General features: G+C 54.0%; 1 protein-coding gene across 5 annotated transcripts; it reads right to left on the reverse strand.

Moving 5' to 3' along the window:
* Positions 1–1,491: 1,491 nt before the first annotated feature.
* Pth1r (parathyroid hormone 1 receptor) lies at positions 1,492–25,193 on the reverse strand. Of its 5 annotated transcripts, none has more exons than XM_076918009.1 (16): positions 25,046–25,193; positions 22,829–22,885; positions 20,324–20,443; positions 9,876–9,978; positions 8,578–8,712; positions 6,824–6,934; positions 6,594–6,712; positions 6,330–6,424; positions 5,895–6,090; positions 5,325–5,478; positions 4,020–4,080; positions 3,614–3,680; positions 3,264–3,358; positions 2,540–2,681; positions 2,420–2,461; positions 1,492–2,005 (listed from the first exon to the last, which is right to left on the reverse strand). In XM_076918009.1, the coding sequence occupies exons 3-16, from the start codon at positions 20,396–20,398 to the stop codon at positions 1,625–1,627; spliced, it is 1,776 nt and encodes a 591-aa protein (XP_076774124.1). In that variant the 5' UTR covers positions 20,399–20,443; positions 22,829–22,885; positions 25,046–25,193; the 3' UTR covers positions 1,492–1,624. The 5 variants fall into 5 exon arrangements, with proteins under 5 accessions (XP_076774124.1, XP_076774122.1, XP_076774126.1 ...); XM_076918007.1 differs by lacking the exon at positions 25,046–25,193 and adding an exon at positions 20,024–20,138 and having other exon boundaries at positions 22,829–22,837; XM_076918011.1 differs by lacking the exons at positions 22,829–22,885; positions 25,046–25,193 and adding exons at positions 20,024–20,138; positions 21,548–21,633.
* Positions 25,194–25,419: the final 226 nt, after the last annotated feature.

A 25,419-nucleotide genomic window follows, 5' to 3' on the forward strand; every position in this document is an offset into this window, starting at 1 on the left:
CAGCGATCCAAAAGTCCTATAACACTGAGCTGACAGGACAGTCTAGACCCTGTACAGAGGTAGCACATAGTCCAGGAAGAGGAATGGGGTTTGTCCTGCTGTGGACTCCTTTCCCAGTCACTGCCTCATGCAGGGTGTTTCCTGACAACAGCATGGTCTTGTCACCCTCTTCTGACATGCTCTCCTGTCTTGTCTGGCCCTTCTGCAGCTCCCTCTGGTCTCCACATGGAAGCAAGGACTCTAACAGAATTTCCCTCTGGAATGTTAATGGGCTCCAACTTAGCCTGGCTCAGTAGTGTTGGGAAGACTTTGGATGGTCATTTGTCCTGCTGGCCATCAAGAATGCCAGACGGGGTTGGCCTAGGAGCGAGCGCTCAGTATATGTCCCTATCACCCAGTGCCTGAGTTAGATGGCTTAGGCCTGGGGTGGAGGAGGACTGGAGGAAAAGCAAAACGGTGTGCACTGAGAAAGGGAGGACTTGTCCGAAGCACCAGATGCTACAAAAGCTGGGGGAAAGCAGTGAGCCAAGCAGCCCATGTATAGGCAGGTGGCCTCAGTGTCAGGCCTTCTGAGGGCCCATAAATGGTTCAAGACAGGGCTAGGAAGGCCCAGAGGATGAGGGTGGGGTAGGGACTATCAGGTGATGATACTGAGCCAATGTTCTGTGTATTTAGTGAATGTACAGGCCTAGCCTTGCAGGCCTACACCCCAACTAACCCTTAGAGCCTACACTCCTAGATTCCAGAGCCAGGGCAGAAGCAACCCACCTCCCATTGTCCTTGCAACCTCGGCTAGAGGAATCCCCTTTCCATTTGGAGCTGTGGTCATACATGAAGGGCACCTGTGTGGCCGTCAGATTGGAAAGGTTCAGCTGGTGGCAGGGCCTCACACTGGAGAGTGTGTCATGGAGCTGAGCTATCTGCTGTGAGACTTGGCTGCAGTGACTTGGGGCTAGCAGGTCAGAGCTGCTCTAGGGAAGCTTGACTCCTGGTGTATTCATGAAAAAGGAAGGCTGGCTGCTCCCTCACGGGTCCACCTAGCTGCTGTGATTATTGCAAACATGACCCTCTCTGGGCAATGTTTGTTTTGTTTTGCTTTTTAAAGACATGTTCTCATGTACCCCAGGCTACCTCCCAGCTTATCTATGTAGCCAAAGATGTCCTTGAATTTCTGATCCTCCTGATTCCATCTCCAGAGAACTGGGATTACAGATGCTAGCCTTGTTTATCAGGTGCTGGGAACAGACTAGAGCTTCGTGTGTTCTGGGCCAAGTGCTGTACTAACTGAGCTAGCTCAGAGGCCCTTCTCTGGGCCATGAGAGCAGAGTCCCTCTTCGGTTGGACAGTGCTCAGTCGCCAAATCCCAGACCCTTCCTATGTAATGAGACCCAGGGTCCTTCTCCCAACCATGTGCAGAGTATTCCCCAGCCCTCATGGTTCCCAGACCCAGGCATCCTTGAGCGCAACACAGGAAGCCACACACAGCTCCCTTCTTTTTCTTTTTTTCTTTTTTCCTTTTGTTCATCTTCCTGGTCCAGTCCCAAATAGACAACCAGCCAAACACTGGCTTCTTGGTCCATCTGTCCATTTGCCCATGCCTGTGGTCCAGCCCCTTGGTGCCCAGTCACATGACTGTTTCCCATTCTTCCTGCAACAATGGAGGTGGCCGTGCAGAGGCAGAGGCCTCCTCATCCAGGCCCGAGCAGGAGCCATTAAGAAACCCATCGTCCTTAGGAACCGCCATAGTAACTGGTGTGGTTTCATTCTCAATGGCTGGAGCGCCTGGCTTGGCATGACCAGGCAACTGGGAGTGGCCATTGGTGGTGGCAGGAAGCAGGCGGGGGCTGAGGGGAAGGCTGAGTCCTGCACGGGGGCCCACATTGGTCACACTCGTGTGAGACACCATTGGGCCGTAACTGTAGCTGCTACTTCCACTCCGTGCTTTACGCTTGAAGTCCAATGCCAGTGTCCAGCGGCTCCAAGACTTCCTAATCTCTGCCTGTACCTTGGGGAGACAGACGGGTGGCAGTCAGGTGTGCCCTTAACCCTTCGCCCTGTTTCCCTGCCACCATCCCTGGATTAAATGATAGGAGACTACAGAAACAGACACAGCCAGAATCCAAGAGCTCAAATGGCCCGGCTGAGCCCTCAGACTGAGTTCTAAAAAAAAAAAATCTTCTCTGGGGCTGAGGGACACCTTGCTATGCCACCCATGGAAGAGCCCACACATCCCAGTACATTCTACACCTGAGCCATCTTTGAGGCCTTTGCTGTACCTTCACAGTGTGGTCAGGAAGGTTCTTGAGGAACAAAGAAAGAATGGAGGCAGGGCAGAGAATGGAGGGACAGGGCTTAAGGAACCCCTGCCTGCTCCTACCACCTCACCCTTGCCTGCTCCTACCACCTCACCCTTGCTTACCTCACCATTGCAGAAACAGTATATAATGGCAACAAAAAATCCCTGTAGAGAGAGGCACACACAATCAGGACCACATCGCACCCCAACCCCGTTCCCCAGGACCTCAGGCAGGTCACACACCTGGAAGGAGTTGAAGAGCATCTCGTAGTGCATCTGGATCTGCCACAATGTCCCTGAGACCTCGGTGTATGGCAAGGCCATGAAGACGGTGTAGTGGACACCGAAGAGCGGCACAAGCACCAACGTGGACCTGAGCAGCTTCCTGGCCATCAGGGCATGCAGGTTAGGCCGTGTTCCTTGCCTCACAACACAGCCCTCCATCCTCCCACACCACCCCAGGCCCAAGCTCCGGAAGTGATGGCAGACCTAGAGGCTCTGGCTACTGTTGCTTGGCAACCAAGTTCAGCCAAGGACCGCTCCTGCCAGGAGGCAAAGTGTTACGTGGGCTTCTTGAAAGGTGTCCTCCAGCAGACAACAAGTGCAGTCGCTCTGTCCCTAGGCCCTTTGCATACCTGCTGGCATGCACTCACTCTCCTGTGACCTAACTCTTGGGTTTCTCCTGAGCAGATGTCTTATTGGAGCCAACATCTACCCACCTGTCCCTTTGATTCCCTCAGAGCAGCTGTCTGAGGGTGGCTGGGTGTGTAGCACACTTGTAGGCCCTAGCTCCAGTGTAAAGCTTGACAGTATGACCCAGCACTGCTGTGCAGGCAGGGCTGGAGTGGACCAGAGCCAGAGGCTCCTCTCATAAGCTCAACCATGGGACCTTGTCTTCTCTTGTGTACGTGGTGCTAGCCACCAATGACCCTGAATTCCACCCCAAGTCCCAAGAGCCAGAACTCACCGGTACTGCTGCCTGGTGTCACACCGGCCCGCATTGGTCTCCCGAAGCTTAGTGGCAAGCACCCGGATGATGTTGATGAAGAGGATGAAGTTGAGCTGTGGGACGGAGACTGTATTGGAGACTATATCCTTAGTAGCATCCCATGGCCATGTCACATGCCCTAGTCTGTCACTGCGTCTCTAGTTGGCTCCTAGGGCCCTTAGCTTCCCCGTCTAGCCTGCAGTCGGAATCACGTGGTCTTCAGGTCTTTGGGTTTCTGGTCCTTGGGATCCAGGGAGGCCATCACAGATATTCTTGTTAAGGGCTAGTCACTGAGGCTCATAACCACATTGCCCCCAAGCCCTGCTCACCACAACAGATGCCAGGATGGGCACCTGGATGATCCACTTCTTGTGCCCGGAGCTCAGGTCCCAGCACCTATGGGAGGGTAAAGCATTAGCCACTGGCCACTTCCTTCTCAGTCAGCCCACCTGGGCCCCAGAGTTGTCCTGATCTGATAAGAGTTGTTAAGGGCACAGGACAAGAACTGCATGTGTCCGGGCCTGAAGCATTCATGGGCCTCTCTGGAAGTCACCTTCTGTGACTCTGAGGTGGTTCCTGGCTGAAGGCTGATCAAGAATTCCTGAGGCCGGAGCCGCTGGGGCATGGATTTCCCCCGTGATTCACAGAAGAGGGAACCCAGAGCATTTCCAGCGGTGTCAAGGTCCCTGGTCCCCCACCTCCACCCCCACACATATAATTTGCCACTTGACCTACCCAGTGTTGGCCAAGGTTGCTCTGACACCGACCCATACAGCCACGAAGACAGCCGGCAGACCTGTGTGGTAAGGGGGCACTGTGAGAGGTGTGCACTGTGCCCCAAACCCTATGACCTTCCTCGGCTTACTGCCCCCACCCCTCACCCTAGGCACATGACTATTTGATGCCAATCTAACAGCCTGAGGTGCCAGCCCTCAAAACTCAATGCAGCTCTCTGCCCCATTTAGGTCCCTTGCTTCCTGTGAACGCCTGTGCACACCTGCTGGGCATATGCAAAAACCAACATGGTATTGACAGCTTATCCCAGATCATTCTGCTCTGGGCTTAGAGCACCCATGGGGAGCAAGCCGGTAACTAGCATTTTTTTTTTTTTCTGTTCTGAAACTCTCTCTCCAAGCCTGGATTTGAAAGGTCCTAGATTTCATGGATGAGGGTAAAGTAAAGGTTATCTTCCGGGGTGAAGGGAGCCTGAGTCCCCTCCCCCAACTTTATTCCCAGCCTGGTGGATCCTTGGAGGGAAAAGGTGTCACCTGGGTTTGTGGTAAGGGTGTGACATTCCCAGATCATAAGGTTCTGTGTGCTCCTTAATCCATGTTTCCAGCCCACCCAGCAGCTTGTGTTAGCTCCTGGAATCAGGCCCAGATCTGCCCAGCTCTGGGACTTGCCGTGGTGAGGTCAGGGGTAGGGCATGTGCCAAGGGCCAAGGAGACTGTAGAGATGAGGGCTTTCTAGATGCTGAGCCCAGAGCCTTGAGCCACTGGCCTACCCCTCCACAGTCTGGCAACTTTCCCCAGGGCCCAGCCAAGCTCTGGAGCTGCCAGCAATGATGAACAATTATCAGTAACTAGATCCAAGGGCCCGGGGGGGGGGGGGATGGTAGGACCGCAGCATCCCGGGAAGCCACTGCAGAGAGGCTGACGTGAAATGGACTGAACTGCTGGGTCTGTGGCTCTGGACCTCACCTCCTGGGAACAGATGTGAGCCCCTCCCCCAGGCTCTGGGTAGAAGGAGGCTCCAGACTATACCCCCAACCCCAGGCTAACTGGTGACTTTAGATCCTATTCTGGTCCCAAGTTTAACCTCATCACAACCCCAGGAATTATCACCCTAAGAGAGCTGAAATGCCAGGCCAAGTCAACAGCACCAGGTGAACCCTGCCCATAGTCAAGTGGAGTTCCTTAGAGCTGGAACAGAGTCAGTCACAGCAGGATGGGCAGGCCCCCAGCCTGCTACAAAACTGAGAGACAGGACATGCCCTGTGGGAGTCCACTTTCACCCTACCCACCACACTGGTCTCCGTACCCCAGCCAAAGATGGTGAAGCCCCACAGGTACTTCTTCTCTGAGAAAAAGGCCATGAAGATGAGGCTGTGCAAGTACAGCCCCTCCACCAGAATCCAGTAGTAGTTGGTAGCCAGGAAGTAGAGGAAGAAGGTCACGGCCACTCGGCAGCCAGCCTAAGAGACCAACCAGGGTTAGTTCCAAAAGATAGAACCTGCATCTTATAGGCAAGGTTTGGTTCTCATTGGGGGGGGGGGGGGGGGTAGGAAGTTCCCTCTAGGCTGCTGGGTTGGGACCTGGTGTGGGGGTAGGGTGTTAGCAGCAGGCAGCAAGGCAATGGGGAGGAGAGGTTGGGGCCCTCCAGTGTGGAGGGAAGAGGTAACACTGGGAGTAAGGCAGTGGGGTGGGGTGGGGTGGGGTGGGGTGGGGTGGGGTGGGGTGGGGGTAGAAGGTGTGTGGTGAGCTGAGCTTTGTGAGTGTCCCTGTGGGGCGGGTTTTCTGGCCTGAAGCTGGAGGAGGTAGCAAGAGACAGGCAGGGAGAGGGCTGGGCTGCAGTTGCAAGGGGCATGGTGTGTGGCAGAGGGGCACTCACGTAGCCAACGGCGGCAGCGGCGGGCGGAGGCGGCACCTGCGCGATGATATGCAACTCTTCCTCTGTGAGGCGCTCGGCCTCATCCAGCGTGAAGCCAGAGTAGAGCACAGCGTCCTTCACGAAGATGCTTGCGGCGCGCAGCATAAACGACAGGAACATGTGCATGTGGATGTAGTTGCGCGTGCAGTGCAGCCGCCTGCGGGCGTGCGACATCACCGTAGGTGAGGGCATGGGAAACGCAGCGGTGGGCAGGAAGCTGGGCTGTGTGCCGTAAGTGGGGACATCACAGGGGGGAGCGGGGGGGGGAGGGGGGAATGGATGCAGTGAAGGGGAAAAAGGAGGCTCGCACCCTGGACCCCTTCGGCCCCACCCTAGATCACGCTCCACCCCTCGCCAGCTTTGCTCTACCCTTGCCCCACTCCTCGCCCCGCCCACCTAAAATAGGCTAGGATGAGCACAGCCACCGTGAGGGAGGCAAGAGACATAGAGTATCCCACGGTGTAGATCATGCCTAGGCGGTCAAATACCTCCTGCGCAAAAAAACAGAAAACAGGGACTCAGGCTGGGCACTAAGGGCAAAGTGGAGGACAAATTAAGGTTGCTGGAGAAGTAAAGGCTAGGAGAGTCGGGGCTCCTTGAGGTTCACTAATGGAGTAGGTGTGGTCTTAGGGTCAGGCTTGGGAGGGAGGTGGTACCCACCCGTTCCCGAGTCTCATTGGTCATGAACTTGAGGCACTCGCTGTAGTTGGCCCATGTCCGGTTGTGCCCTGGAACCACTTCCCAGCTGCCATTGCGGTCACAGCGTCTGTAGGCGTGGCCTGTAGGGCCATGGGACAGTCAGGACAGGCAAAAGGAGGTCTGGAGCTACTGAGGCTCTAAACTCCATTTTATGGCGTCCCTTGGGTTCCCACCCGTTTGGCTAGCCTCACCTTTGTGATTGAAGTCATAAATGTAATCGGGACAAGGTACTGCCACCACTTCACCTGGTGCCCCTAATGGCCAGCAAACAATGTTGTCCCACTCTGGTAGACAGGGACGCCCTGTGCCCAGAGAAAACAGAGGGTAGAGGATGAGGAAGGAGAGAGTCAAAGCCATAGTCAAGGTCCACGGACATGAACACACACAGGCAGGATGCTGGTGACTGGAAACTCCAGGTATAGGGCATTCTAGGAAGAACATATTGAGCCTTTACTTCCTCTTGCTCCCTAAACCCACTGGCTTCAGAGAATTTACTGCAGCCCCTGTGATGAGTTATTTAACATGAGTCCCATTTTCCAGGTATCGTCTGGTCTGAAAAAGGTCAAGAGCAGTGGATGCCACGCTGAAGCTACACCACACAAGCCTTGGCCTCAAGGGCCCAGCTGGGCCTGCTTTTGGTCAGACCTTCTAGGTGTCTCTAAAGAAGAGACCTTAAAAAAAAAAGTCATTGTTTCACTCTATAGACAGACCAAGCTGGCCTTGAACTCACAGGGATCCACCTGCCCCTGCGCCCAGTTTGAAGAACACTTTCTCAGATTTTCCCTCAGCTCGGAGGCTCCCTATGTGACCCTTCCCTGGAGACCACAGAAGGAAGTCTGGTTCTCCATGCCAGCTAAACTTCTAAAGCACCACTGCTAACCTCACACAGGTGTCCCCCACTCTCTGCGTTTCCATTTCCTCTTGGGAAGTTGACGGATATCAGCCTGGACTTCTATCCGGGCCTGCCCAGATGACCGACCGCTCAGTAGGTGTACCATCCTCTATATCTGAGTTCTAACGTTGAGTTTCAAAGGACAGTGATATGTCTCACTTTGGAGTCCTGACAGCCTTGCTAAGTGACCTCAGAGGGTCCCCAGCCTCTAGAACATCCACATTCCACCCCAGCTTACAGCCCCCTGTACCCCCACTGCAGGGCTTTGACCACAGGACTCTCTAACCTCCCTGGAAGGCAGCCTTGAGGGCTGGACCCGCCCAGATCATTGAAAGGCTCTCTGTCCTGGGCGCCATATTCCCAGCCCCACCCATCTAGGCCCACAATTCCCTCTGGTCCCTGGGGAGCCACAGGGTGACCACAGGCTCCCAGATGTGGCCCATCTGGAATCTGCTGCCCACCCTGCTGGCTCTAACTGGCCTTGTGGCCACAGCTTGGGCTCTGTGTTTGTCTCTCCTCACCTCCCCGAGGCAACCGTGTTTCTCTCTCTCCTCTTCTCTCCTTGTCCCACTGTCTGTCTCCACCCCTCTGAGGCTGCCCTCCTCTCTTGCTGTGTCTGTGGCTCTTCCCACTGTGTCTTTGTGTACGTCCTTTGACATACCAGGCTTTTGGGTTGAGCATCGTGTTCCCTCTCTGTCTCTCTGCATCTTTCTCTGACTCTATCTCTCGGGACTCTGTCCTCTCTCTTTACCTCAGTGGATCATGGGTTTCCTTTAGCTCTGGATCCTTTTCTGGGGAGTGCTGGTGAGTCTATTCTGCTCATCTCCTTGTGTGATGAGGCCACCCAACTCACCTGACACCACCACCACCACCCCCACTGTGATGCCTCTTGGGCTGTCTCCTGGCCTGCTTTTCTGGCAAGAGAGCTGTGGTCTCTGAGCTGTGGTCTCTGACTTTCCATTGGAACTCACATTGATGGAGACAGGTGGACCTGAGCCTGGACAAATGACTGCCTAGGGGCAGGCAGGTAGGGTGCAGGATGGACAGACATACCTCGGCGCCTGCTGCCGGTGGGCACATCCTTGTTCTCTTTAGACTCAGGGTAGAACTTTCCCGATGCCTTCTCTTTCCTGGGCTTCCCTGACGTAGATGCTGGTGTCCACCCCTTGTCTGACTCCATTATGTTGGCTGGAGAAATCAGGTTGGTTCTAGCCATAGGCTGTGCTGTAACCACAGCCCTGGCTACTGCCCGCCCCCTCACCAGCTCCCCCTTTGTACAATGAGTTGAGCCTACCAAGGATGCTGATATTCAGGCTACTGGAAGATCAGAAAGGACAAGCAAGTGACTCAGAAACTGTACTGTGTTTGCCAGGTGGAGAAACAACCAGGAAATAGGGCTGGTCGGCAGTGGTTCAAAGGGGGGTGAGTGACATACGAGTTGGGGTCAGCTAGAAAGTGGAAAGGCTGGCAGCCCAGCAGGCAGAACCATGAAGGGAAGGAGGGAACAGCCCACCAGAGGGCGCATGGCAAATCTGGGAGAGGTGGATGGAGGGGTACAGGTGAAAACCAGGTGGGCTTGCTAGTGTGCTGTGCAGGTGAGGAGGTGTGTGACACAGCCAAGAGTAGAGTGCATGGTGTTAGGAGTAGACACACGAGCCCACCTTCTCCATCCCTCTGCCCTAGAACACTCGGGTCAGGGCTTGCAGCTTCTGCAAGAGCCCTTGAGGACACCATCTGAGCTGGGGCATGACCTTTCTTCCTTGAAAAGACACTGGAGGCTTCTGTCCTTAGCCAGAAAGTCCTTCTCACTATCTGACTTGTGTGACTTTCAGATATAGGCCAAGCCAGGGTACCTTCCTTGGGTACCCTCTTACATTGGGGTTTGTGGGAAGCTGAGTCCAGGCCACCTGGACTGGGGTGACAAAGACTGACAGCATTTTCCTGCCTCCACCCTCAGGGAGGGATTCCGTGATGAGTGAGGAGCCAGAGATGGACCCAAAGTGTGGCCTCCACAACTGAGAAGAAGACTCCATTTAGGATCACATGAGTTATTCATTTGTCCCTACCCTTGGTGTGACTGGGACAAGACACACATATGTGCATGGTCATGTCTGGGTATGAGGGCTCTGGTGGGCAGACAGCACTTTCCTGGGTCCAGGATGGTAAGGATCACCTGAGCCAGCTGACTTTCCCCTGCCTGATCCATCTCTTTTAGGCCTTCACTCTGGCTGGGTCTCCCTCTATTGAGCCCACCCTAGGTTAATACCTCCAACTCCTTCACCGGCTTGTCTCCTAGACTCCCACCCTTTCCACCTGCTGACCTCAGGCCCACCCCATTTCCCCACCCCCACCTGCTGTGTGCAGAACTTCCTTGAGCAGCTTGTCACATTGTGCCTGGGCACGGTGCAGCAGGAAAATCTGTTCCTCTTTGGTAAAGACATCATCCGCATCCACCTGCCAAGCCAAAGGTCAGACTGTAGGCAGTACTTCCAGGTGAGGTAGCTGGTCCCAAACTCATGCACCCTCCCCAAGGATTTACCCCTTTCAAGGGTTATCCCTTTAGAGAGAATGTGGGAAGTCTGCCCCGTGGGAGCATCTGCCTTCCAGAGCTAGCTTCTCTTTTAAGGTTCTGAAGCCATGATAACTCAGTGGCTAGGACCTGCCCCTTGCAGGGAGGAGAAAAGAATGGGGGTTGTCTTGTCTGTCTGTCCACCAGTAACCCAGCATCCACTGGCATTCTTTGTCTAGTCCAACCCCTGGGGCACATGGGAATGTTGGAATGTCCCAGGATGGAGCCTCATACGGTCCTTGCTGCCTGCTTGGGATCCGGGGCTGGCCAGGAGTGCTGAACTCTGAGGAGACAAATCCAGCCTGGATTCCTTCAAGTCTCGAGGCCCCCAGGGACCATGACAGTCACCATTTTCCATGCTGACCCAGCATCCAGTCAGTGCTTTTCCCAGTGAAGGGTCAGAGTCTCACCCTTCCTACTGAGGGCCTCAAAGAGGGAGAAGGGAGGAACCAGTGGGCTGGGCTGCACCCCTACATGCAGTCCTATGCAGTTCTAGGAGCCCTCATCCCACTGGAAGTTTCTCCATCCGAGCAGATGCTGCCGAGGACATATGTAACCCGGCTCAGGCCTTTGCTCCTGCTGACCTCTCTGCAGGAATGTCCTCTTTCCACTCTGTACACCCACGGGGACCCAGCAACATCATTTTAACTCCGGAAAAGAGAGCAGAGCAGAGGTCAGGGAGAGAGTCTCTTGCTGAGATGGTAGCTGCTGGAGAAGATCTGAGTCTTCTCTGACTTGGAAGCTGGGGCCAGCATCTTGCCTGGGGGCAGTTCTATCCCCACCCTGAGTATGACTCTGGGACAGCCCGAGGCAGTCAGAGCCATGTATCTCTGACCTTATGACTCCCCTAGAAAGTCTACCTCTTCCTTAAATTCCAAAGAACACAGCCTGATCTCCCTGAACAGACAGCTCTGCAAGCCCATGCCTGGCCCTGTAGGCGGGTCCCTTTAGTAAGGGCGGAGCTACGAGAGGCAGAGAACTTGGAGGCCTGGAAGGAAGAAGGCGGGTCAAGGTAGGGGCGGGCCGGCGGGAGGAGGTGGGCGGCTCGGGTCAGGGAGCCCGGCTGCAGGGAGAAGTTAATTGACCGCGTCTCTCGGCGGCAGCTGCTTCGGCTTTCAGGCCAAGGAGTCTCCAATTGGCTCCGCAGAGTTTTGCTGGTTTTACTTAGCGGAGGCGCGCTAGCGTCTTTGCGCGTGCGTGTGACTGGTTGCGCACACGCTGTCTGGCCAGTGTGTGAACTTCTGTGTGCCCCGTTTTTTTGTTAAGTCCTCACGAAGGAACTGCCTAACACGTACATTTGGACCCTGGAGCCTGATGTGTTTGTGAAAATGCATGTGTACGTGTTTGTGGGCAAAGGACTTTGTGAGGGCTTCTGGGAGTGTTGCAGAATTTCTCTAACGTGTCTGTGTCTGCTGCTTCCGGAGCCTGGATCTGGCCTTCATGCCTAAGGGTCCCAGGAAGGCTGAAGTGGATTCCCCTGTGCTGCTGGCTCCACAGCTCTACCCTCCCACTGTTCAGACCACACCTATGACAGAGCTGGCTGGGGCCGGGTGATAAGAATCAGAGAGGACAAATAGAGACCCCCAAAGCCACCGTGAGGCTCTCCTAATGCCTCTGACACTGGAGATCCAGCTACTCGAGGGTCTGATTCTTACACACCTCACTCCGATTACAGCATCTACTCCCTACCATTCAGTCAGTCCCTGTAGTTAATATCTCCATCAATTAGTATTCCCTCCCAATCAGCACCAAGGTAACCGTCACCACTCCCAAGGTTACCATCACCATCGACGACACCATGAATACTGCTGTTACCATCGACATAGCCACCATTACCACCATCATCACTGCCATAATTGGGCCAACACCATCACCATCACCATTACTATGAATAGCATCACAGCATCCCCAGAATGGCTACTACCACCATCTGCCTAGGTCGTCACCATCAAGAGCAGCACCATCACCAATTCTACCACTTGCTCCATAACCACCATCCAGACCACTGTCCTGTCATTTCCCTACCATATCCATTCTTCTATGGTCCCTTCCTTCTGCCCAACGCCACTCCTCCCAAGATATGTAAGTCACCACAATTTTGTCCCAGTTTATGGAGTGGGCTTAAGTGACTGGCCGAAGCTCCTATCTCTGAAGACTGGCTGATGCATTCACTTCCTAGTGGCCAGGCTAGCCACTGATGTGACCAGGGAGTTTAAACTGGTAGCCTAGATTAGAGGTAAGTAGTCATGGATTGAAAACTTCCCAGCTAACACCCAGACTAACATGCCACTCAGAGGCCTGGGGTGGGGTGACTGTTTAACCTTCCACCTGTCTCCTGGACAGGGAAGGCCATACACTTCTAAAATCCTCCTCCATAAGCTTTCACTCATCCCCAAGGGCAATGGCCTTGCCTCTGAACTCCCTTGGCGTTAAGATCACCCCACTCAAGACAGAGCTGTCATGCTAGAATGTGGCTCAGAATGAGGGAACACTTCTCCAAAGGGAAGAAGCAGCTGTCTACCCAGGGCTTCCTCCCTGCCAGCCTCAGAGCACCCAAGTCCTCGCGTGGAACGCTCAGACACACTTTTCTTTCAGCCGCACATCAAGGATTCTCCACTAACACGAGTGCCAAATCCCACCTCCGCCATTGACTAGTGTCTCTGGCAAAGTTGCTTAAGCTCAGTGCTTTAGATGTCCTGTATAATCTGAGTGACAGTGAGGCCAGTGTGGATTAAAATTAAATTTAAACTGTTGCATCACAAGCCAGGGCAGGGCAGGCAGAGGAAAGCTGGCTGCTGTTAGAGCTACTGTGAGCAACACGACCAACTCACTACCCTCATTCCCCCCTCCACAGCCTTGTTTCCAGGAGTCCACAACAAGGGGCTGATGGGTTGTGGAACCCTAGAGAGAACTGAGGGCCAGGAATGGGGGCAGTACTGGGTAAGGTGTGCTTGGATAACCCCATGAACTCATACCACCATTCAAGGTCACTGCCAGAACCCCCAAGATTACCAGTCCTCTAACCTGGCCTTAGAGGGATAAGGGGGAAAACTGCTGACAACTTTGACCAGACAAACATCATCACTGTCTGCTGCTCCCTTCCCCCTTCCCACCCCAATCACCTCCTTCCTCTATAAGGGAGCTGTCTTCTTGGTAAAGCTCCAGAGTCTGAAGAGCTCTGGCTGTCATCTTCTTAGGTCCAGAATCTGGATATCTTGAGTCTCAGGGGCAAGACTGAGGAACTGGAGATCGGATCATGGCCAGGTGTCAGTCATACACGCCAATGAGACTATGACATCTGCCCTGGCAGCAGCTGCCCTGAGTACTGTCTTCCCCTTTACGGATAAGGCTGACGGTCTCTCTGATTCACCCATCCTAGAGCCCCTCCAGCAGCACAGCACAGCACAGCACAGCACAGCACAGCACAGCACAGCACAGCACAGCACAGCACAGCACAGTCTTCTTGTACAGACACAAGCACATCCAGTGTGTGTGAACTTACAGGGGCTGACGTAACTTTAGCTCTGTGCTTGGAGAGTGGCCCGCAACACCAAGGCAGGCTTGTGAGGCTCCAGATTATCTACACACAGATAGGGGCTGAAATCAAGAGGTTACTTACAAACCCGTTGTTGCTGAGCCAGTGTGGAGGGTGTGCTGTCAAAGAGATCGTCCCTAATTTCAGAAGCTTGGGTGGGGTCTCAATCACATGATCTGAGAACTTCCAGCCTCTGGATGCTGAGATTACAGTCGGACACTACATCCCTGGCTAGGCTGCTCTAATTTAGTTTAGCTCCTGGGAGACCCAATAAGAATCATGAAGTAGGAGGTACCAGGGTGCAGATGAAGGAAGGCAGTATGCTGGTGTGTCAAGGCTGGTGACTGACGACGGTAAAGACAGTGCTGTCCACACCATCGCCCAAATGCCAGCCACTCCTCTTAACTGCCTCTCCTCCCTGCCAGATTCCACACGTTTACCTCTGTGATCTCAGAGATGTCAAGATTCTACCCTTTCAGACAAACTAGAAGAAATGGAAGGGTTCCTTTTCAGGTCTGACACTTGTGCCTCTGTGCAAGGCACTTCTATTGCATAATATTTTCTTAGCAGGATGCCCTCTTGGGTCACATCAGCCACCCCTTTGCCAGGGTCAGCCTAGTCCCTTAAGGGACAGTGTGCTTCACTTTCTTGCCTGCCACTGGAGAAGGCAGACACATTTGGTATTCACTCCTGGATGCTCCTGTCCCAAAAGACCCTCTGTGTCTGCTGACATACTTGTCAACCTCACTTCTGTGACATACCCATTTTTACAGAAGGAAGACTGAGGCCTAGAGAGTAGTTGGAAGGAGAGGGCCAGGCGCAGAGTTAAAGCATACTTTACAGCAAAGCAATGGTCTTAGAGCAAAGGAAGCATGCAGCTACACGGATGCTGAGACACCAGCCATAATATCACGTCTCCAGCACCCTGAATTGTAATCATTGCTGCATCAAGCAAGCATCCACCAAGGGAGTTGATGGAGTGGTGACGTGACCGTAGAGGCAACAGCAGCTCTGACTTTGGAATGAGGCTGACCCCTCTAGCTGGGCAGAGGACAATTGGGCTTTGGTGTTAAGCAAAGACGTGAATGCCTGCAGCAAAGTAAAAAGGAAATATTTGGCTCTCGGGAGATCCTCTTTTGACCTTCTGGCCTTCCTGCACCCTTTCTCCAGGTTCTACTATGGGGACCCACGCTGGCATCTCTCGATGACCCATGCCAGTTGGCTGGGGACTATTCTCTTGTCCCTTGCTGCCCTCTGTCCATCTGGCTGGCCACAGCAGGCTGGGACAGGCTCCTCATCCTGCCCCGCCACCACTGACAAGTGCTGATTTTTTCTCCCCCTTGCCAGGCCTTCCTGAACAGGCTGCCTGTGTTTTGGGCTGGGAGGGGTTGCGGGGGGGAGGCACTGTGACGCCTCTCATCCCAGCCAGCCAGCCAGCGTGGCCGACTGTGGGGCAGGCGGTGGGATGGAGCCTGGGATGGCAGAGTTGGCTGCTAGGACAGGGTGGATCTTCACAGGCAGCCTCTACCTGAGCTAGGCAGGAGGACCAAGGCCCAGAAGGATGGGATGGCTAACCTAACACCAGCCTGGTCAGCAGAATGGCAACTCATAGCGCTCGGCATGGGCACCAGACTACCCTGGAGCTGGGGTCCTGGGAGCTTGGGAGCTCCAATGTCTCCAAACCCAAGAAAACTCTGCCCTCTCCTAGTCACCTTAAAGACATTTTCAAGGTTCTGCAAAACCCCCCACTATACCTTTTATTTTTTCCTGGGGCTCTCTGAAATAGCTGCCTTCCTGATGTGGTAGCTGGACCAGGGAGTGTCCCCAGAAGGCCCACAACAGGAATCTGGGGGAGGCTGCTTGACGCCTCATTAAAACATTCCGAAGAAAACCCAAGTTCCCAGGAGGGCCCATGCCCCCCTCCACTGCTCTGTGTTCAGGCAGTTCTGGGAGTTGGGGGTGGTGGGAGAGGATGTGTTTAAGGGCAGGTGATATAAAAAGCTTCAACAGATCAATACACACAAGATAAATAACCCACAGGAAGATGGGTAATGGCTCTGAGCAAGCTCCCTGAACTGATGGATAATAAATAAGTATCAGGTCTAAAAACCATTGGCAGAGGGTAAAATAAAATGACCAGAGACACCGTTTTTTTTTTTTTTTTTTCACCTATCAAAATACTAAGATGAAACAAAAGGGCCCTCATCACATCCTGTGAAACAGCCCAGCAGGGAGAGAGCCCTGTGGTCAGTCCTGGTGAGTATAAACCAGCGCAGCTTTTAGAGGGCAATTTGGCTATGCCTATTAAAATAAAAAATGTGCATGTTCTCAGACCCAGCAAAGACAAATTCTAGAAATATCCTACCAGGAAACAGTCACGTGGTGAACCGAGAGGACATTTGAAGGAGCTTCTCTGCTACCATCTGGAACGTCTCTCACATGTACGCATGCACACACGCACGCACGCGCGCGTGCACACACACACACACACACAGAGAGAGAGAGAGAGAGAGAGAGAGAGAGAGAGAGAGAGAGAGAGAGAGAGAGAGCCATCGAGAAAGGAACTAAATGGGCATCTGGATTCTCATTGCTGTTCAGTGAAGTTCATACTTCAGAATACTATACAGAATTAAAAAGAACTCAGAGAGATGGCTCTCTGTTTAAAAGCACTAGCTGTTCTTCCAGAGGACCCAGGCTCAATTTCCTGCACCCGTATGGTGGCTCATAACTGCCTGTAATTCCAGTTCCAGGGGATCTGACGCCCTCTTCTGGCCTCCTCAGATACTGCATGCATATGATGCATAGACATGCAGGCAGAACAGAAATCATACAATTAAAAAAAAAAAAAAAAAAAAAGGATTTGGAGACTAAAGAGATGGCTCTGTGGTTAAGAGCATGTACTGTTCTTGTAAGAGGACCCAAGTTCTGTTCCCAGCATCCACTTCAGGTAGCTTAAAACAACTTGTAAACCCAGCTCCAAGGGATCTGATGTGTTCTTCTGGCTTCCCCAAGCATCGCATGCATGCATAACACCTACACAAAACACCACAAGAATATATACAAATTCTTTAAAAAAAAAACATAATATATATTCTAAATATTTATATTCACAAACATGAAGATACAACTTTAGGTGAAACGATGCATCCATGTGTCACACAGCCCCATGGAAAAGCTCAGCGTACTTATTTAAAAACAAAGAAAATGGGACGAGACGTGGCATTCTCTTTGCCATGCGTACAAAGAGGTGCCATCTGAAGCACAGGGAAAGAAATAGAGGACCCTTTCCAAACTGTCAAAATGTCTTTCTCTACAAAGAGGATGGGTATTTGACAGTGCCCCCCAATGGTTTCTGTTTAATCTGTATCAGTTGAACTCCTGAGCTGGGGAGATGGCTCAGTGGGCATGTTCCTGGCTGCTCCCAAATGGGAAGTAGAGTCCAGATTCCCAAACCCACATAAAGAAGAACCAGAGAGTCCTCAGGAGCCTGAGAGACAGCTAACCTGGTGACTCTGTCTCAAGGAAGGCAGAAGGTGAGGACAACACCGGGCTGTCCCCGAACCTCCAGGGCACCCCACCCCCACACCACACATTTACACTCGTACACATGCACATATACACATAAACAGAGATTAAAATAGTACAAAACCAATTATAACAATGTGCTCATGTATTAGTCATGAAAGAAACAATTCAAAAGGTAAAGTAACAGAGGTGTCATTTGTAAAGAGGAAAACTCAAAGTGACACATAGGGACCTCTGGCCAGTTTGCTGTCACCTCACTTAGAAGAGTCCCCTGTAGACATCAGAAGTCCTTGGGTTAGAGTGGTTCAGACCTCACCTCTGCCAGTCTTACAATGTAAACCTCAAGGTCATTTCCCCCATAAAGTGTCCAGGAGAATGGGTGGACTGAGAAAACATGTGTGGCGGGTTCTAGCTCAAGACTGTACAGAAAACCATGAGTTTTCTTATTTTTAAAGTCAAAGCCCTGTGGGCTGGCAAGACGGCTTATCAGGTAAAGTACTTGTTATCTGAATTCAGTACCTGAAAGCTACACGGTAGAAAGAAAGAACTCACTCCTGCAAACACACGTAGGCACACGCACAAACAAATAACAAATGTTAAAAAAAAGAAAATATATCCAGGAAACGATGCCTGCACAGCCAACTTAAGAGATCACACTTTCGCTTTCTCTGGGGAGCCCTCTCCAAGGGTCCCAGCCCACACCCCCGCCTGTCTCCCTCCTGAGTATCAGCTTCTGTTGCTACAGATTCTTCACATTTATGTGAGCTGAGGGTTCTCTAGAGGATTCTTAGGGTAAGGAATCTTAGAGGACAAGGCGCCCTTTTGCCTGCTCATAAGCCGTGGGCCTGTCCCCTCCTCTAAACTTCACTCCTGTGTGTTTCTCCAGGCTACCCCGAGGACAGATGGACCAAGTGAGTCCAGCTGTGGTCAGTGTTCCCCCTAGTAGGATGCACTTTGGTCCCCCTACCAAGGTCATGGGAGAAATGAACCGGACTTGGATCTGGCTGAGCACCTGTAAGTTTGGTGACAGCTGAGGTGGATGGCCTTTGCCTGTACCTGTACACATCTGGACAGGCCAGGAACCACTAGATTTAGGAAAGAGATGGAGCAGATTTCCAGTTGTTTGCTGACTCCAGCTGAGCCCAGGGGTCCCACAGGTTGGTGAGCGAGTGAGTTGGCCAAACCTACTTGGACTATTACCCCTAACTTCTGCCCCTTGGACTATACACCCCTTAGACCTGAAGCAGGAGATGGTCCAGCGTCGGGTCATGGACCCTGTAGAGCCACAATGGCATCTGTCTTTCTGCCTTCAGCTTAGGGCCCTTCTGAACCAGGAAGTTCTCTGCATGTATGTCAACTTTCCTACAGAGAATTATGGGACCCCAGGGGTTCCATTCCACCACACATAGGGTGCAGGGCTTGGCACCTGGTATCATAAGAGACAATAGCCATAGTGATTGGTGGATTTGGAAGAGATAACAAAAACAAAAGAGGGAAAGTACCTTTCTCAGAGGGTTGTGCGTAAGACTTAACTAGCTGATCTTCGTGAAGTGCTTAGAACAACGGACTGACAAACAGAAAACTCAGAGGCATTTGTTAAATAAATACGAACAAACAATAGACCCATGTGCACACCCACTGGGTGCACACGCGCATGCACACACATGCATGTACAGCCGCGCCTCCCTCGGAGTCCTGTGCGTATCCACAGCTTCAAGCACACGTGAACGTGAGCATACACAATCCCACGGACCGACTCAGATGCCCATAAAGCCTTATGCCGATGAACAGTCAGGCACACAGTCAGGATACTGTACCCATTAGTCAGTCTAGCACGTGCACATATATGTGTACACATAGGGAAATCACTGAGGGGAGTTCAGCAAATAGCTCTCCTCCCCGTGTCTCCTGAACAGCGAGCTCAGACCCTCCGAACTTGTTTCTCTGTGGACAAGTTCCCTTCTGGGGCAGCCTTTGGTTTTGGTTGTCCTTTGCTGGACTAGAATTGAGGGTATGGGAGCAGGAGGAGGACATCAGACAGCGAGAGTGTCCGGCAAATGTTTCTCTCTCACAGATGGGCAACTGAGGTGTGGAGAAAGACAGTCCAAGGTCACACAAGCTGCAGGCTGAGCTGGAGGAGTCCCAGAGCTCCTGCATCCTCAAATACGAGACTCTGTCCTGTGAAGGAAGCTACTCGCTCTGTCTCTCTCGACCTTTGGTCAGGGTTGGGGTGCGGGGACAAGACCTTAAAGTCAGACACAAAACTGATTCAGGAATAGCCTCACACTTGGGATGGGACCACTAAGGGAATGAGAGGACAGACAATCTCCCTTCTCTGAGAAATGGCTCCCAGACCCTTGCCCAAGATGAGGTCAGGCTCCAGCTCTCTATTTGTCTGCTGTTCTGAGTCTCACATCCTAACCCCTTTCTTTGTCTAGCCATCTCTACTATTTTGTCTCTTGGAATCCACTCTCGGACCACGCACAATACCCCTCAAAGATCAGCACACTCGTAAGAATGTCCCACAGCATGTATCTTCTGCAAGGTGTACGATGAGATCAGTGTCTTTCAGGGGGACCTCCGTACCACACCCACCTCCCTGGGCAAACCGACTTCCACTTTGGGTAAAACGGTCCCATTCGTGCATACATCTGTGCATCTGTAGTATCTTGAGAATTGGAGAGGGCTCTGAATTCTACCCTCAGTCTAAATGATTTCTGACTTCTTGCACACAGCTTTGAGCACCCGGTGCAAACAAAACTTGCGAAAACCGAGCCCCCCGCCCCCCCACCCCCACCCCAGCGCAGTCTGTGAGACTCCACACCCAGAACCCTCTGAATCGCACTGTTACCACTGAAAAAGATACATACGACCAGAGCCACATGCTCACAGAAGCATGGTGTAGGGAAACTCCAACCACAGGTTTCCAGACCCAGGACCCCAAGCCAAGTCTTCAGAAGTGGGGAAACTTCAGGCATCTGGAACCTAAGGTAAGACACCCCAGAGAGAGCAGGCACCAGGGTTCCTGGTTCATGGCGTGGGGGCTGAGGTCCCATCCCAAAGTTCAGACTATTGGGATAACCCAAGAATTTGCGCCTACACTCGTCCCAGGAACCCCAAAGCAACTCCAGGAGTCCTGTGTTGGAGTGTGGACCCCGAGAGAGACTTACCAGCGCATATGCAGAGCTGAGCACTGGGCAGCAGAGTAGGAGCGCCAGGCTGGGTGCGATCCGGGCGGCCCCCATCGCCACCGCCTAGGGCCGCGTCCCTCGGGGCAGCCGCCGCCGGCCCTGGTGATGGTTGGAGGGTGCAGAGCTGCGTCAGGCCGGGCCGCCCCGCCCACGCCCCGGCCTAGGGGACCCCGGCGTCCGGGCAGCCCGAGGCCCGGGAGCCCGACGCGGGGCCCATTCGCCGAGGGAGAGCAAGAGAACGAACCGGCGCAATGGAGAGAGGGAGGGCGGAGGGAGGGAGGCAGCCTGAGGCCGGGCGGGCGGCGGGCGGGCGCCGAGCGCTGCTGAGCGGCCTGTCTGCCTCGGAGCGGAGAAATCACATCCATATGGCTGGGCCCCCCGCCCCCGGCCCGCCCCCCGCTCCCCTCCCGCGCCGCCTTTTCTTTCTTTCTTTCTTTCTCTCTGTCTTTTTTCCCCCCTCTTTGGGGGAACTGGGAGCCGTGGCTTCGCTCCACGCCCAGTGGGGGAGGGGCGGGGGAGGGGTCGGGGTCGCGGTCTGCGGGGGGCGACCAGGCTGTTATTTTTAGCTCCGCGGCAGTGGGCAACAGGGGAGTCGGGGCGGGGCAGGGGGCGCGTTTTGAGTTGCGCGGGGCGTGCAACTAGGAGATGCCATCCTGACTTTTGCAACCACACTGAGCCCTTCGGCGTTCTTGCCGCCGGCTCCGGGCTCTCCCGCGGCATCGTGGCCCGGCTCCTAGGTTCAGTCTGGACCCCCATGCCCTTGGTCGTCACCCCCTGTACCCCCTTTCCCATCCTCCGAACCCGCGCCCCGTGCGCCCGAGCGGCACGGGCGCTTCTGCTGCCCCGACGCTGAGGCTGCCTGTCTGCTTGTCAGTCGGTCCTTAGCTACCGTCCACCCCCCACACCCTCCCCGCGCTCCCCGGCTTTGGCCTCTGCTATTCTAGCGGCCCCAAGCTCGGTTTCGGTCACTCCCTCGCTCCCCCCTCCCCTCCTCTACGAAAACATTTGCAAGTTTCCAAAAAAGCCACCGAACTGAGCGGCAGCGGGGCTGGCGACTCCACAGGGCTCCGAGGAGGCGCCGCAGACTAACACGGAGACGGAGCAGCCGGGCCCGCCCTGGCCGGGCCCCGAGTCCCTCCTGCCCCACTCCGGCCTCCCGCGCCCCGCGCTCCCGACCCTCCCACCCCCGAAGCCCCGACTTACTCCGAGCTCGCCGCCGCGGCCCCCGCCTTGCCATGAATGTTGGGGCCCCCCCGACAGCCTCCCCAAGCCAGCGCTCCGTCCGCAGCCCCGGGGGGACTTCATGGAGCTCTCGGGATCCCCCCCTGGCCTGCCTGGCCTCCAGAGCCCCCCGCCCGGCCGCCGCTCCGAGCCGCCGCCCGCCTCGCGCGTCCCTCGCCTCGGCGTCTGCCGCTCCCCTCCCCCCGCGGCCCGGAGCCTCTTCCCTCCCCCGCGCCCTCCCCGGACCTCCTCCGCCCCTGCCCCCGCCACTGCCTCCCAGGCGGGTGTGTAGAGGACAGAGCCGAGCCCGCTGCCCCCCACCCCGGGACATCTCTCTAGAGACCCTGCCCCGGATCTTTCAGTAGAAGGATGAGTGTTGCGGGGACGCAGTCTAGGGAGCTCTGACACCGGGACCTGAGAACCGTGGCTGGGACGCTGTCCCGCTTTGGCTTTATTCTTTCCTTTGGAAAAAGCACAGACCACCCACCACCCCCGATCTTCCGGCCCTGGATAATGAGAGGACGCCGACACGAGAGGAGCCACTGGGGAGGCCGCCTAGTATTTCCCGCGCCTCGAGCCGCGGGCTCTGTCCGTGCACTCGTGGGGTTCTGTTCTGGCTATGTGGGGACCCTGGGGAAGCTGCTCCGCCTCCAGCTAGAGCCAGGCTACGCAGCCAACGCCCTCGAGTCCTGCCCCGCCCTAGACTGGTCCTTCATCCTCTGTCCCATCCCTAGTCCCGGGGTCTAGCGGACCGTGGTGCTCCTCCTGCCTTGGTCTAGACCTTCGCTGGACTTCCTGTTTAGAGGGGCTCCTTTTCTAATCCGGGTATTTTAAGATATCTCGACCTATTCAGCTGCTTGCCAGGCACCTCCAGTTCTCCCATCTAGCCCCAATTCGGGCGATTCGAGGCGACAAGGCTCGGGTTCAGCTAGGACACCCACTCTTGTACTTCACCTCACTCCGTTGTTCCCCCCCCCAAATGCTGGTGGCTGTCCTGAGACCCTTGACTTGGGGACAGTGAGAGACGTGGGAGCTGGTAATGGGAATGGAGTTTATGTATTCCACGCCGGACAGCAGACCTCTAGACTTTGGACTTCCAAGTCTACCATCTCCTTGAGTACCATGTGGGGAGAATCAGGCAGCAGAGGACGTCGGGAGTGCTTAAACAGAGGGCTAACTGAAGGCCTGTTGAAGGAAGACATTTTAAGCGTGGTGACCAGAAAATACCACCAGGTTAAATGGCATCCTTGCTTACTGACTTACCGATTGTGTGTCCTGCCCGCTAGGACTCTCCCGGTATCCTGGCCTCAGTCTTCTCATCTGTAAAATTGGGGAAATGTCCAGCTGACTCAAAGGGTCCTTGAGGGCTTGGTGCAAACCCATTCGTTCTCCATAAACATTCTATGCAAATTAGCTCAGCGCCCCCCCCCCCCCATCTCCTGCTCTCCACCTCAAGGACGACCCCACACCTCAGTGACAGTGGGTCCTCAGGTCCACATTGTCTTCCTCAAACATTTCTTCTGCCACACCCCTCTTCTGTGCCCACTGCTCTTGAGGTTCTTGCGCTGGTGTTCAAAGACTGCTGCTTCCTTCAGAATGACTGTCCTGAGCAGGTCCGGTCGGCTAGGCTTTTGGCCTGCTCACATTACTCCTCTGTCTGGTTTTTGGTGTCTCCTTGTCAAGATCCCACTGGACACTATTTGTGTCCCCACATCTTCCCTCGGTAGTGCCTGATGTGAGTTCAGGTCTGTCTTATACAGTTCCCATATTCTTTGAGAAAGGAAGACATCTGCCCCCCACCAGCCCCTAATATACTGGAGTATGGAAGATCCACCCTGCCAAGTTCTGATGATCTCTCTTATATGTGTTTCTAAGTGACCCAAATTTCATGTGATGGCGACCACTGTCCTTTTCCTTGGCGATGAGAAAAGAACTCAGTCAAGAGGGAGAACAATCTAAAAGCTGATGGGGCACAGTTCTTCATTCTGACGATAGAAAGCGCTTGACTTGAAAACAAAGGAATATCTTTGCACTTGGGCTGGGCATTTGTGGCACACACCTTTTGTCCTGACACTTGGGAGGCAGAAGCAGACAGATCTGGGAGTTCCTGCTCTATATGGAGCAAGTTACACACCAGAGCTACTTAGTGAGATCTTCTCCCAAAAAGCAAAGCAAAACAATAAAAGAAAGAAAAGATTTGTCCTTGGGTGGCCCAGGGTGGGCAGTGCAATCAAATACTAGACTGGCATAGGGTCTCTGGGTCCCTTAGGGGAATTTCCTTAGCTGCAACTCCTGTACCTCACGCCAGAGTTCCCTAATAGACTTTCCACACTCTGATCACCTAACTCACCCCCAGGCCTCTGGTTAAATTGCCACCATGGGGAGAGGGATGGGATCACACATTAACTAACACACATTAGGGTCGGGAAGAGCCGGTCTTACCCTTTGACGGGCAGGCCCTATGTAGGGTCAGTGGGTCTGTGTTTTTCCTCTTTGATCCCAGCCTGGGCTCAGCAGGAGGAGCTAAGGTGACTTTTGGAACTTAGAACCAAAGCACTGGCTGGACCCTGGCTCCACCTCTGCTGGTGTGGCAGCCATCTCTGCTGCTGTCACTCTGAGGAGGGCTCTAGCCAAGGTACACAGACCCTAGGACCACTTTGGTCATCAGACTTGCATCATTCTTCCAGCTCTGTAGTCTGGCTCTACTCTTTCAGAAAGCCCCTTGTCACCTGCCTGGAGGCTCTGTGGAACCACTAGCCTACACCAGCTTCCAAGAAACACCCCCTTCCCCAGTACTTTATCCTCAGTTTAGCCCCAAAGTCACTTGCAAGCTAAGAATAGCTCCAGTCCCAAACTGCTCTGCCCTCACAATGAACCTGACCCTAGGCTAAGCCTTTATCCCAGCTTGATTTACAACCGGTTGGCTGAACCCTGACCTCAGGCTGAGACTCCTCCCAGGTTTCAAACCCCAGACGGTTCTCTAGTTACAGGTCCCTCTGGAAACTTTTTGAGTCAAGGGGCCAGTATAGGATAGGGTGGCCAGACCGTAAGTGAAGCAAGGTGCCATTTTTACAGCCATTTCGGCTGCTCATAAACACTCCCCTACCCAGCTGAGTCACTGAAGGCTCCCATAGCAGCTGGTTGGGCAGCCCCCCTCCTCTGCAGCAGGGTCTAGCTTTCTCACCTCCAGGAAGGCAAAGGGAGGGAGGATGGGGACCCAGGAGGACAGGAGCCTTCATTTCAGTCAGGACACACTCCAAAGGCATCTGGAGGTATAGACTTCCTCTGGCTGATGCCATGATCACAGGTGTCTTGATGTCATGACACTAGGTCCACCGACATGGGGCCTTAAGGGCATGCCTTGTCTGCCCCAGAACACAGCACAGACACACAAAGACTTACTACAGGGCCAGCTCAACCTTGACTCTTTCTCCCAGCTGGATTCAGGACTCCCAACCAGGTTCCTTGAGTTCCACTTACCTGGAATCCACAGGCCTTTCAAATGGGGCCTCAGGTTGAGGAGCAGATTCAGGTTGGCCATGGGGAGGCCATGGAACTCCAGAGAAGTGTCTCCAGTTCAGGCCTGAGCAAGGACACTGTTGGTGGGGACAGGAAACGGCCCAAGTCCCAGCTCCGGCTTGAAAAGAAAAATTAATTATTTTTTACCAAGCCCTGTAATAGCTCAGGACTTTGTCCCTGACCTCAAGCCTGCCTGTGTTCTGAAGTCCTGAGCTAGGACCTCCCCTCAACCCTCATGGGTTTGCCTTCCAGGCACCAGGCCAGCTCAGCCTCCAGTGAGCCCCTGCCTCAGTTGACGCACCTTGCCCTTCCAAGCCTTGCTAAGACTAATTCCC

Source organism: Arvicanthis niloticus, chromosome 21 (assembly GCF_011762505.2).
Source record: "Arvicanthis niloticus isolate mArvNil1 chromosome 21, mArvNil1.pat.X, whole genome shotgun sequence".
NCBI classification, from domain to species: Eukaryota; Metazoa; Chordata; class Mammalia; order Rodentia; family Muridae; genus Arvicanthis; species Arvicanthis niloticus.